Raw genomic sequence first — 14,094 nt, 5'->3', positions numbered from 1 at the left:
AAAAAAATTGACATGGAATAAATCCTCCTCACCAGTAGTTGGCGCTACACTGCGGCGGTTTGACACATTAGCGAATCATTGTGTGTGTTCGAAGGAAAGAAATGTCTCTGTTCACAATTATCTTTCATCATGTTCATTGACATTTGATGTATCAAAAGAACTACTGCTATCGGTACTCGGTATCGGCTGAGTACTGAACAGTGAACTGGTGTACTGGTCTGAAAAAAAGTGATGTCTAACATCCCTAGTTGTATATTTAATCATTTGTTTTTATTTGTTTATATGCCGGTGCATCAAGATGTATCGTATCTTAAAGTAACACTGTGGATTTTTACTTACTTACTTTTATTGGTTTTATTTCATACAGAATTTTTTTTTTTAATGCTCTTCTTCCAAGTGTATTGTAGCAGCAGCTACAACAATGTTGTTGTCGTTGTTGTTGTTGTTGTTACACTTTGTGGACAAAGGTTTAGGGACACCTGGTGGTCTATTCGGGGAGGGCAAACTTTTGGGCTCAAGGGCAAAATTTGAAGAAAGTAAAAAAGTAAAAGTAAAAGTAAAAAAATGTGATATAGTTTAATTTCATAATTTTATACATTCATATGTTTTATGTTATGACTTAGAATTCAGTTAATTATGATGAATTAACCAATTATTCAGAATTAGTCTACTGTCATTGCAGTGTACAGTGAAAATGTTTTTTTTTTTTCAAATTATATAATTGAAAAAAAATTCATCAAATATACACAGTTTAAATAAAATAAAATAAATTGTGTACATTTATTTTACTAATTTCTTTTGTTCTTTACAATGTATCAGCAAATTATTTTTCGACATATCCATGAAAAAAGTGACTAAAGACCCCAAAATAACTAAAGTAACGTAACAAATAAATAGTTTATTTTCATAATAAAATAATAAACCATATTTTTTTAAATATTACTTGTATATGTATTTATGTTGATTAGAATTAACGACCCAATTATTTTGTTAAAAATATATATGTGCAGTATATGTAAATTTGTTTATTTAACTCATGCTTTATTTTAATAAAAATATATCAATTAACCAATTATTTAATGAGATAAGTGAATGAAAATATAACACATAAATGAATGCAACAAATAAAATTATTTATTGTCCCAATGAAATACTAGTTCATGCTCATTTTTGTATTATGTATAATAATTTCAATTATAATTATCCAATTATCACATTTTTAAAAATGTACGGAATGTCATTTTTCTTTGATTTGACAATCTATCAATCTACCAGTTATTTACTGAGATAAATGAATTTTTCAAAAAAGAAATTGAATCAACCCATTTGAATGAACCAATTTTAGGACGAAAGGGCTCAATTAATTGGGCTCAAATATAACAAGTTCGATTAAAACTTTGCGCACCCCTGCACAATGTGGACAAAAGTATTGGGACACATTGCACACTTGGTGGACAAATGTATTGGGACGCGGTGGTTATTGTTGCTCTACAATACACGCTGCGCACATCGTTTAGCATGGAGCATCGAATGTACAGAATCGTTTGGCAAAAGATGTAAATATGATGTATAGGGTCACCGAAGTGTATATTGTGCTCCCACAAAATCCCGTTTTGCTTATTCTTTGTACAAAAATGTCTCCAATGGTTGTTTTTATTTATTTTTCTAAATAAAATTGTTGCTACCTTGTGTAAAAAGACGTGGTGGGGTCGAGCGCGGTGAGGCAAACGTCTTCCGACCGATGGCTGTGTTGAGTGTGTGCGTGCGTGTGTGTGTGTGTGTGTGTGTGCGCAAGACGATCACGTGACAGCCATGGAAACAAATGAAGATGACAATGGCGTCGACTTCCTGTGCTGGAGAGGATGCCGCAGAAACATGTGCGCGTGAAGCTGACCAGCTTGACCTTTGACTTTCTACAGCCTGCCTGTGCACCTGTGGCGCCCTCTACAGGTGAAAGACGCTACGACATGTGCATCACGAACTACTGTCGTAATTGCATAACAATGATAACTATGACTGCTATTAAAGATAATGGGTTTAGTTGAGTGAGTATCTTGTTGTTTTGATTATATCATCGTGATACAGGTAATATTTCTTCTTCCTTTTCACGTTCATTTTTTTTTGTTTCATTTTTATAAATGAATTTTCTACCCCTCTGTGTGTGTTTTAGCTGCCTGTTCTCATTTAACAACTGAGGCCTCAAAAACACACACACACACACATACATGCACACACACTTGCCCCCTGAGGTCATGCTTATGTTTCACACACACAAGGTGGAAAATGAACTCAAACCTTGGAAGATTTAACAGTTAGTTTTCTATTTCCCAACTATGTTTTCTTTTTTTTAGAAAAGCTTAAGAGGAAAAAATGAAAAAGTCTAGAAAAATGTAGATTTTTCCAATTTAAAAAGTCATATCTCATGACACAAAAGTGGTCTTTTTACAAGAAAAAAAAAGTGATGCTTTTTAGAGGAAAATATTTTTGGGGGGCAGGCAGGGGAGAGGTCATGAACTTATGAGGGAAAAAAATGGCTATTTGTTCAAAAAAAGTTGCGCTCTTGTGACATTTGACAGATTTTTTTGAGATGCATTTTTCATTCTTTAAATGACAGTTATAATTATTTTGTTTTTAGAAAAACTAGTTTTTTTTTCCAATAAAAAAGTCATAACCTAGTTTTTTTTCTAGATTTTTAAAAAAATATAAAAATGGCAAGAAAAGTTCATAAATTCATGAGGAAAAAGTAGGATTTGTTTTTTTTTCTTTTTGGATTTTTAATGTTTTTTTTGTTTTTTTTTTCAAGTCAGTTTGGCCGTTGAGAAAAAACAAACTCGGCACGCTTGCTTGAGCGTAAGGCCGCGAGCGAGAGAATGTGTTGCAGTAAGACGGGTCTATATTGGCTGCATGTGCTCGGGCACTGAAGCATTCTGGGGCTTCTGGTTACAAGCCTTACAAGGGGCCACAGCCCCCCCACAAGCCCGACCCCCCCCCCCCCCTCGTGCCCCCGTTGCTATTCTTAGGCTACAGCCAGCCTAGTCGGCCAGAAAGGAATCCACAATGTTGATATTGATGTTACTATCATAATTACGCCCCGAAAAGTCACATTTTGTTGTTTTTGATTTTGAAAGTGGAGTTTGCAGGCGAGTTTGGGGTGTCGCCTGGTTCTTCCCGTGTGTATTTTTTGTGTATTTGCGTGTCGCCACGGCCCCCTCCCCTCCTTCCCCCCTCCCCCTCGAGGGTCTGCTCAGGCAGGCCCCCGACGTGAGGAGCGGCAGCAGCAAAGGTGCGAGGCGGGGGTGCTGCAGACAACACCAGCAGGATAAGTGCAGGGCCAGCGCGGAGAGCCAGGACTCGCACGTACGCATTCGCAGACGTTCACCGGGAGCCGACATGAGCACGTACACGGTGACGCTGAACGGCCCGGCGCCGTGGGGCTTCCGGCTGCAGGGCGGGAAGGACTTCAACATGCCCCTCACCGTCTCCAGGGTAAGAGCGTCAGAAAAAAAACAGCCAGGGGTACTCGAACGCATCGGCGAGCGGCACTCACAAAAAGTGACGAAAACGACGCAACGTGTCACTGAAATGACAACGCGGTGTGGATTTGGTACACTTCGAACCCGCAGGCCTCGCTGGATTTGAACTTTCAGCTTGGTTGGGCCAACTCCATTTTGGTCACATTGGAGAAGAGCGATTTCACGTTTTGCAGCTGAAATAAAATCCGGAGGATTTTTATCTCGGCCATCTCTACGTAGTCATGATTACCTCTTGTGGATACTTGTTTTGTTTTTGACTGAAATTTTGGGGCATTGTGCCAAATATATTGATTTTGAATTTGAGGAGCAATGACAATTTTATCCACAACTGAGGTCGTCGTCTTCCGTTTCATAGGTTGGATCGTCAATCGAGGTTGCTTGAAAGAAAAAGAACAAACCAGGGTTACAAAAAAAAAAAAAAAAAACAAGTTCAGTGCATTAGTGGTCTAAGTCCGAACATCTGTCAAATTCATCGAAATTTCATGAACGATTAAATAACGTTCACTTGCACGGCGGCGCTCGAGTTACTTGCTTTCCAAGTCTACACATCTCTGAGCTTCACTTCCAAATCTTGGAAATGGGAGTTGGCCCAGTGTTGCGCGGCTAAATCAGGAAAATGACAAACCGTGGAGCAAAAAGCCTGCAGCTCACAATTGGAACTCACTTCAAATTGGCAAAAAATGGATTTAGCTCACTCTCGTTAGAGACTCAGATACAAATATAACTTTGAAAATTAAACTGTCATTCTTCTCCATGATCTCCACTTCTTAAAATCTAAATAAATTAGAGACTCGGAATATTACATGAAATTGCTCCCTTACCCCCAAAATGTATTAACGACGCATCTGGTACAAAACAACGAAACGAAAACAAAAAGCCATTTTACCCAAACTTGTAAGTTCAGATTTATTTGTATTTTTATTTTGTTTTAAATCAGAGCGTGAACATCAAATAAAATAAAATAAAACATATCATTTATGGGAATCGACACACACCTGCCACCATTTCAATTTTTAACTGCCCAAAAAGCAACAACACATGCATTGGGCCCTACAGAAACATGATTTGCTTTATTGGCTTAAATGACTTCACGAAGAAGCCGACCATGCGCGACACCATAAAACAGGGCTAATGTTGCCATATCCACTGGCAAAACAACAACAGAAACATCTGCAATGTGTTTTCTCAAGTTAGAAGTGGGCTGGACTGTCCAAGTTTGGCCCGTCGCAATTTAAGCGCCGCACGGCAAAGCCGCCGATTTCTAGAGTCTCCAAAGGATGGTTGTTGGTTTTTTTCCTCTCCCCAAAATGAGTCCTTTTGATTGGCTCGCGAAGGCTACGTGACCAGTCGTGTGACTGCCTCGTGTCCTCTGATTGGTGAATTGGAGTCGCATGACATACGTGATCACGTCGGATTGGCCGCAGCGGCGCCCTATGCGGAAGTCGGAGGTGGAGTCTAAAAATAGACGCGCAAGAATGGATAAATAAAAGTGGCGGACTGCATGTCGATCATTGTAACGGAGTAAAAGTATCGATCCTTCTTCACATTAATACTCACGTAAAAGTAAGGTGCACCTCTGATTATATCACCACATAAATAAATTCTCATTCCGAGCATATGAATGTCGACCGTAGTGGTTGACTTTAAATGATCGCCAACGAGGAAGCGACTCAATAGGAGAGTGTTTTCGAAAGGGCGCTTGTGGTTTCAGGGGGGGCGAGGGGGGTCTTTGGTCCCTGGCAGGCCCTTTGGTGTATTTACAGCTTTTCCTTTAAATAGCGTCGGAATGGCGCAGGGAAGACGGGGTGGCGAGCGAGGGGCTCACCTATTCCGGGGTCAACACCGAGGCGCTGTGGCCCCGAGAGAAGTGGAAAAAGGTTCGCACGGAAATCGTTCCGTATACTTCCCTGATCTCGGGCTCACGGGCGGCGGGCGCACATTTCTGAACCGAGGGTCCGGTATTTACGGCCGCCGCCGCCGCCGTTGCTCGTTGACGCAAGGCCGCGACCTACCGACTTGGCTCCCGTTGCGTTCGGGCCCGCTTTTGCCGACAACATTTGCCAAGAGAAAGTCTTGTTCGCATCTCGTTAGGCAAACTCAGGCAGGTCCGTGACAATCTGGCATCATTTTACAACTCAACGCAATTTTATTTATAGAACACGTTCAAAACTCGGCAAAAAAACACCTTTTTCCTCTTTTTTCGAGAAACCACAAAATAATTCTCATGCGACTGCCTTTTTTTTCTGGGGGAAAAAAAAACCCACAAAAAAAAAAAGCACCTTTTCATTTGAAAAGAATCTACTTTTTTCCCTCAAACTTTATGACTTTTTCTGGACAAAAAAACAATTTTACCCTTTAAAAAAAATTTCTTGATCTTTTTAAACTCTAATGAGATGACATTTATCTAAAAATAAACAAATTCTGAAAACGTTTTTTAAAAAAAACTTATAACAGTTTTTCAGGATAAAATCCACTTTTCCCGTCTAAAAGACATATTTTTTTTCTGGATTAAAAAAAAAACAACCAATGAGAGTTGGGGATTTTTTTCGTCAACAATTTTTTTTCTCTGCACAAAATCCACCTTTTTCCTCTCAAAATACACCCTTTTCTCTAGAAACATACTACTTTTATCATAAGATTAATGAAGACTTACAATTTTTTTTCTCTGAACAAAATTCTACTTTTTCTTCTCATCATTTTTTTTCCAGAAAAATAACTGCTGTCAAGAGATTAGGACTTGTTTTTAAGAAAAACACTGACAACGTGGCATCGTTTTGTAACACAGTAGCTGGATAAAATGGATCAAAAGAACTTTTTTTCTGATTCTGACTGACTGTTTTTTATTAACAAAATCCTCTAGAAAATACAACTTTTTCTAGAAAAATATTACTTTTTCCTACTTTTTTTAACTTTTGATATTATGACTTGTTTTCAAGCAAAACAATTGACTTGTTTCTTAGAAAAATACACAATGTTTTCCAAAATCTTTTTTCAGTTGTTTATGGCTTCTTCTTTTTTTAGTCTTGTTTTTTAAATGCACATTTTTCTTCAAAAGACTTGCATTTCTCAGAACTTTACAACATTGAATTTTCTTGTAAGATTACCACCCAGGTATTGTTTACGAACACAATTAGCTGGAAACAAATAGGAGAAGAACTCTTCGATTTGTCGTTCATCTTCAACGTAAATATTAGCCTGACCTCAGAAGGCTAATATTTGTGTGTGCATGTGCGTGTGTGCAAAACTAGAATTTTCTTTTCGTGCAAAAACGGGACAAAATGAAGACTGGAATATTATTTCCAAGTTATTTGAAATGTTGACGCAAGAAGGAAGTCAATTTCTGGATTCCGACAAGAGTGAATGTTAGTGGCAGGTGTGATGGGCGTGTGCGTGCGCGTGCGCGTGCGCGTGCGCGTGCGCGCCTCCCTTCAGAGGGGTCACTCGTCCGCAGGCATCAACACCATGGCATATTTTTAACTCTTTAACGAGTTGCCTGTAAATTTAGACCTGATACTGTCTCGTCTTAAAGGGCCAGCGCGCGCATGGGGGGGGGGAAATAAATAAATAAATAAATAAATTAAAAAAAGCAAACCCAAACAGTAACTGAAGGATTTTTGTTGAGGTTTTTTTTTTTTTTTTTTTTTTTTACATTGTTAACTTTGACAAAAAGAGAGGCGTTTACCACTCTAAAATAAAAACCAAATAAAACTAAAATAAAGTAAAACTACTCGCCCTTTGAAGGCTGACACATTAGGGAGAGGGAGCGTTAACGTCAACTTTTTGTCTGCTCATTAAATCATAGCATCATTCTGGTAATACCATTCTTTTCAACAACAAAAATACTTTATTCTTGAAAAATATGTTTGGAAAAATCATTTATTTTTAAAAACAAAATGTTTTTCCTTAAAAAAAAAATGTATCTTAAAAATTATATATTTAGAAATTAAATTTCTCTTAAAAACAATTTTTCTCCCAGAAATCTGATGTTCTCCTTCAAAAAAAAGACTTTATTCTTATTAAAATATATATATATATATATATATATATATATATGTATACTTTTTTGTCAACAAAATACAATTATATTATTGGGAAAAATACAAATCTTTGTCAAGTATTTTTTGCATAAGGTTATAACTTTTGGATCGTTAAATTAAGCGAAAGAAAAAAAAGACTTTCCTGAAAAATACAATTATTTTCCTTAAATTTGTTTCATCATTCTTTGTGTACACTTGTATGTACAGTATATATTATACTGCCACCTGGTGGCCCTGGCGAGCACACCGGAATGAGCAGCACAATTGTTTAATTCTTAACATTGTATTTAATTATGTTATTACTGTGTTTTTATAAAGGGCAACACTACAGTAGAGGGTTATTTTTCTTGTTAAAGAAATGTGTTAGCAAAAAAAATAAAATGTTGTTCTTTTATGGGGTGGGGGGGAGGCTGGAACCGATTAATAGCATTTCCATTCATTTCAGTTGAAAAAAGATGATTTGAGATGCAAACGTTTTCGGTTACAAGCGTGCTCGCAGTATAAATGAAGCTTGTAAGTCAAGGCACCGCCGTAGTTTGCTTTTTGTACTATCACCTCGGAGGGTTTTTGCGTGTGCGTTTCCTGAGAAATGCGCGTGTCCCGGCGCAGATAACCCCCGGCAGCAAAGCGTCGGGCGGCAGCCTGGCGCAGGGCGACATCATCTCGGCCATCGACGGCGTCGGCACCGACGGCCTGACGCACCTGGAGGCCCAGAACAAGATCAAGCTGGCCACCGGCAGACTGGTGCTCAGCATGCACAAGTAAGCAACAGCGCCAACGTCCACGTGAAATACATCCAAGTCCACGTGAAAAGAAAAATAGGCTTTTTTTTCCATTCAGGTCCAGACGTCCTGCGCCCGTCCCCACTGCCACCCCCAGGATGGACTCCCCCATGCCCGTCATCCCCCACCAGAAGGTTTGAACACACACAATAGAAACGGGATCCTATTTGTGTCATTTCCGGAGTTGCGTCGTTTCGCCAACGCTCCCGAAGCCCAAGTTAACAGGTCAGAGCGAGGTCACGGGGGAAGGGTTTGCGCTGCGTGTGTGCCCGCGTGTGCACAACAAATGATCAACACCTCATCAGTCACGCCTTGTCTCGGATGGGTTGTTTTTCTCAGACGCGGTGGTTTCTTGCAATTCAAATTAGAGGCACAAGATGGAGCCAGAGAGGACTGAGAAAAAGTGATTTTAAAAAAAAAAAAAATTTTTTTTAAGGTAGGCTTAGGGTTAAGCTATTATTAGGGTTAAAGGTTAGTGTCCCGCTAGGAAACCGATGATGGATGACATTTCGGAGGTCAGCAGTTGCTATGGCAACCTTAAAAAGGATCCTCAAGGAGCAGCCGACCGCAGCTCGATCCCGAGCGGTCCTCGCTGGCCGCTTTGCCCGCGTCCGCTTATCAGTCGGCGGGCGGCCATGTTGATAAGTCAGGTGTCGGGCGCACGTGACGCCGACGCCTCATCGGACGACGCCAGAGCAGCTGTCCGACGCGTGGGCGGAATGTTCCGAGCCCGTCACGCATCATCAGCATCAGCATCCTCTTCAGTCGCAGATAGGGTGTCCGTGCGTGCGTGCGTGCGTGCGTGTGTGTGTGTGTGTGTACTTGTGATAAGCGGATCAGGTGGTGTGTGTGTTGCCGCAGGTATTTGTAGCCGTTCCAGGCTATTTATGCCCCCCCCCCCACCCCCTGCTCTTGTCACTCACACTCAGGGATGCCGGGGCGAGGTGGGAGGGGGAGGATGACTATGATGATGATGATGACGACGGCGACGGAGGATTACAGGGGATTGGATAGTTTCCGAGCGGCGTAGACGGTGCCATTGTTGTCAGCACGATATAAAGTTTCTTTTTTTGTGTGTGTGTTGCAGGTCATCGCCAACACACCTGCAAAGTCAGTGTGCGCTTTCAACGTGGCTGAACGTGCATGATGTGTGCAGTGCGAGTGACACCGTCAAGTCAATCCAACTCATGTTTTGGTTTGGTTTTTTTAAATCCTTTATTGACAATGTTGCAACAGTGTGTAGGTACAGCATGTACTGCACGTGAGAGTGTGGTCACTGTGTTGTGTTGTGTTGTGTTGTGTTGTCTGAGGTCTAAGGACTTTTTCTGGAGGAAAAAAAAAAAAAGTGAAAAATATTAATATATTATTTATTTTCAAAAAATGTAACGTGTTTCAAAAGATGTTTTTCTTGAAAAGTCCCTAAAAACAAAAATCACTTTTCTTGGAAAACCCTCCTCCCAAAAAAAAACAAAAAAACTCATGACTTCTTTGAAACAAATACCTTCGTTGAAATAAATTCACTTTTTTCAGATTTCTTATTTCAATCTTGGAAAAAAAAATTATAATAAAACAAAATTATAAATAAATTTGATCCCCCACCCTGCTCCCCCCCCCTATTGTCTAAATAAGTCTACAACTTATTTAGACAATAGATTATGACTTCCTTTTCTGCAAAAATAATACTTTTTATCTCGTGATTTAGAACATGATTATTTTTTTTCCCCAAAATAATATGAATTGTTCTGGAATAAATTTGCTTTTATTTTTTTATTATTCTAAACAAATACTAATATATTGTGATTTGATTACACTTTAAATGGAAGTAATACAACATTTTTCTTGAAAAGCTCTGACTCGAAAAAAAAAATTTTTCTCAAAAAATAAAACTTTTACTGGGGGGGGGGGGGGGGGAATACACTTTTAAAAACATGCCAAAAAAAGACTTCAAAAAAGGTTTTAAAATTCTGATATGATGATAACTTTTCTAAAAATAAAGCTTTTTTCAAAAATACGACTGTTTTGCCATAAGATTGATATTTTCTCTCAAGAAATACTTCCAATTTTAAAAGAGCTCCAAAAAGTTTCACTTTTTTTCTCAAATATAAATATGACTTTAAACTGGAAAATAAAAAATCTTTTGGAAAATAAGAGTTTCTCCTTTAAAAAAAAAAAATTCATTCATTCCCATCCATCCATTTCCAACACCGCTTATCGCGGTTGGGGTCGCGGGGCGCTGGAGCGACATCATCCCAGTCGGCATCGGGCGAAAGGCGGACTCCACCCATTCCCCCTTTTTCTTAAAAAAAAAAATTAAATCTATTATGATTATTTTGGGGGAAAATAAGACTTTATTCTCACAGTATGCTTGCATATGTCTCTTGCCATTGTGGCCTTAAAACTAAAATACTAACTGCATGGGATATTGTGGAGTGTTTGTTGGTCAAGATGACCTCAAGGAATGAAGCAACAGCACCCCCTATCGGCCCTGTGCGTTACGACGCGGCCCTGTGTGCTTTGTGGGGACAGCCTGGAGTACACCCCCAGCTTCAACCCCATCGCCCTGAAAGACTCGGCCCTGTCCACCCACAAGCCCATCGAGGTGCGGGGCCCCGGCGGCAAGGCCACCATCGTGCACGCGCAGTACAACACGCCCATCAGCATGTACTCGCAGGACGCCATCATGGACGCCATCGCCGGACAGTCGCAGGCTAAAGGTCACGAAGGGTGAGCTTGAACCCCGCCGCCGCCATCCGGTATGTTCCATGCATATGCGGTGTCACCCATTTTGCTCTTGCTCATTCCATCCTCCCTCCCTCCTCATCCTCATCCTCCCCCGCCCCCCGGGTCGTGACCTCAGTGAGGAGGCGGGATCCCCCTTGGCGTGAGTACCATCCCGCCTCATAACAACAACGCTTAAAGGGGACTTTTTACCTCTGCTTACATATACCGCCTGTTTACAAAGCGTGGTGTGTCTTGATTTGATTGGGGGGGGGGGGGGGGGGGGGGAATGCATAATATGTCTCCTTTAAGACGGCTTCATACATTGCTGTCCGTTCCCCGCTCCCGCTTCACCGCTAAGCGCAAATACTTACGGCCGGCCGGGTGCGTGTGTGCGTCCGGCAGCGGGGTGCTGCCCATGAAGGACCCGGTGGTGGACTGCGCCTCGCCCGTGTACCAGGCGGTGATCAGGCCCAGCGACAACTCCCTGGACCTGTCAGAGTGGGCTCGCCGCGCCGCCAACCTGCAGTCCAAGAGCTTCAGGATGCTGGCCCACATCACCGGAACCGAATACAGTGAGTCGGACGGCCCGCTTCCGAGCCTGCCACGGCGCGGTCGAGCAAAAAAAAAAAAAAAAAGTAAATGAGTTGAAATGCAAAAGCGTCATTTAGACAAAAGAGCGACACCTCCTGGCAGGCTGTATAGCTCCAGCCCTGTGTAAAAATGTCCAAAACGAAGGTTTCATTTTCAGAAACTAGCGCCGTACACATTTTGCTGCAGCTAGCATCATTTCCTTTGATGCCAATCACGAGTATTTACGTCATCGCGTGCTCGTCAAACATGTCTGCGCCCGTGTTTCTCATAAAGTCACTTCTAATATAGCTTTGACTGTCTTTGAACTCCCCCCCCCCCCCCTTGGGAAAATACTTTGTTTCTTAAAAATATGACTTGAAAAAAAATAATAATAATAAATGTCCCCCCAAAAAATTAACTCAAAAGTCATAGGATTTGAACTCTTGAAAATATAACCTTTCCTAAAAAAAAATTAATAAATAAAATAATCTATTTTTAAAAAATTGTCTTTTTTTTTTGTCCTCGAAAAACTGAAAACAGATGATTTTTCTTCTTGAAAAAATTGCGATTTTTGTTGTAAGTTTTTTTTTTTTTTTTTCTGGGACAGTGAAACCTAAACGAATGATTGGCTAGACGTAGTGTGTCAAGTGCAGTCGTAATGAATCCTCTTGTCTCTCCATAAAGTGCAAGACCCAAATGAAGAAGCTCTGCAGAAGTCGAGGTAAACTCTACTTCGAGGGCTGAGCGTATACCACACCCCCTATTTTCATAACACTCGAACACCTGTTTTTACCGCGATGTCATCATTTGCTTCTTCTTTTTTTTTTTTTTACCCACAATCAAATATCAACCCCCCCACAGAGAAAAGTTTGAGTCGGAGATGCGAGGCCCTCGCTTCGCCAAGCTGAGAAAATGGCACCACGGATTGTCTGCACAGATCCTCAACGTCCAGGAGTAGACGAGAAGAAGAAATCAGAGAGCAAGGAAGGATGCAAGGAAGGAAGGAAGGAAGGAAGGAAGGAAGGGCACATGGAGCAATATAAAAACACACGGGAAATAAATTAATAAGCAAGAGGAATGCGAGACAGTGTCGCTTATAGACTAGTAGAATGTGGAACTGTTAGTGTGAGAATGCCTCAGTATATACTGTAAACATACGTACTGTATATATACTGTATGTGTATACAGTACGTATGTGTTACGCATTTGGTGTGTCTGCAGCTGAGTTCTGCGTATTGTGTTTCCTCTGTGCTCCTGTTAAGTGTACAAAAATGACACGCATGCGTTCGGTCCTCGTTTACGAACGCGGGGAGTGGAAGTTGCCACACAAACACATGCGTGCGCGCACACACACACACGCACACACGAGATGTTTGGACATGCACACAAAGACAGTATGTAAAAATGCACTCAAAATAAACTGATGTCAATGTGAATAAATGTTTTCCTAAACTGACATGGATGCATTGTGGCATGCTAAATGGAATTTGCATTCATAATTAATATTGTGGAATGTTGTTGCGGGGGTGGGTCCCCACAATGTAATATGATCTGACTTTTTATAGAAAGAAAAAAAAGTTTGCATTTTTTTTCCCCCTCAAAATAAATAACTTTTTCCAAATAAGATTTTTCAAAAAATGTCTCAAGATCCAAACTTATCATAGGTTCTCAAAAAATATTTCTTTTATTGGAAAATGTATTTTTTTTTAAATACTAAAAAATAGGATTTCTCAAAATACACAACTTTTCTCTCAGATTCCAAATTTCTCAAAAGGACATTTTGTTCTTGGAAAAAAAAAAAAATTCTAGTAAAAGAAAGACTGTTTATACACCTTTAAAATTACATACAACTTTATGGGGGGAAAAATACTTTATTTCTCTCAAAAAATTATGACTTCACTATTTCTCACGAGATTTGGACTCATTTTCTCAAGGGAAAATAATTTTTCTAGAAAAAAACAAAAACTTTTGTTTCCTCTGAATAACAACTTGTAATTAGGACTCAAGGGATTAGGACTTATTTTTCCCCTTGAAAACATACAACTTTTTTTCTAGAACTATAACTACAAATATAGCCATCGTAGGAGTAGAGATCATGATTAAACTTGAAAAAGCACTTAAGACTTGTTTGTCACAATTATGTGACAAAAAGGCTAAATATAGTGTAAACACTCACACAGTGTCGCTACATCTGATTGATGACAGATAAGATTTTTGGTCGAACTACAAACAAAAACGTTTAATTTCTGCATTGACTGAAGAACTATGGTGGCCACAAAGGGTTAAAAAAAAAAAAAAAAAAAAAAAAAAACAGGTCGTGACCTAGCAATGCTGCGAATAGCAAAACAAATGCGAGTAATTGACATCCTCGAAAAGGTTTATAATTGCCTATAGATGGCACAAGATGGCACCAAAGCTCTACTTTTCTATTAGACAGGGCATTGGCCTGTC

The 14,094-nt window shown here is 40.1% G+C and overlaps 1 protein-coding gene across 2 annotated transcripts; it reads left to right on the top strand.

Annotated features, from left to right (window-relative positions):
• Positions 1-3,264: 3,264 nt before the first annotated feature.
• Positions 3,265-13,089, top strand: ldb3b (LIM domain binding 3b). Of its 2 annotated transcripts, XM_061706612.1 has the most exons (9): positions 3,265-3,486; positions 8,180-8,331; positions 8,411-8,486; positions 9,440-9,462; positions 10,879-11,076; positions 11,210-11,233; positions 11,476-11,645; positions 12,328-12,364; positions 12,505-13,089. In XM_061706612.1, exons 1-9 carry the CDS (start codon positions 3,391-3,393, stop codon positions 12,599-12,601), a joined length of 873 nt encoding a protein of 290 aa, XP_061562596.1. In that variant the 5' UTR covers positions 3,265-3,390; the 3' UTR covers positions 12,602-13,089. The 2 variants fall into 2 exon arrangements, with proteins under 2 accessions (XP_061562596.1, XP_061562597.1); XM_061706613.1 differs by lacking the exon at positions 11,210-11,233.
• The last annotated feature ends 1,005 nt before the right edge of the window (positions 13,090-14,094 follow it).

This window comes from Phycodurus eques, chromosome 19 (assembly GCF_024500275.1).
Source record: "Phycodurus eques isolate BA_2022a chromosome 19, UOR_Pequ_1.1, whole genome shotgun sequence".
In the NCBI taxonomy this organism is placed as follows: domain Eukaryota; kingdom Metazoa; phylum Chordata; class Actinopteri; order Syngnathiformes; family Syngnathidae; genus Phycodurus; species Phycodurus eques.
This window is presented reverse-complemented; position numbering and strand designations above follow the sequence as displayed.

Excerpts from the sequence above, each read along its gene's own strand:
- ldb3b (XM_061706612.1), top strand. The coding sequence starts at position 3,391 with ATGAGCACGTACACGGTGACGCTGAACGGCCCGGCGCCGTGGGGCTTC. Across the intron at positions 9,463-10,878 it reads ATCGCCAACACACCTGCAAA|CCTGGAGTACACCCCCAGCT; the intron begins GTCAGTGTGCGC and ends TTGTGGGGACAG. Across the intron at positions 11,077-11,209 it reads CAGGCTAAAGGTCACGAAGG|TGAGGAGGCGGGATCCCCCT; the intron begins GTGAGCTTGAAC and ends TCGTGACCTCAG.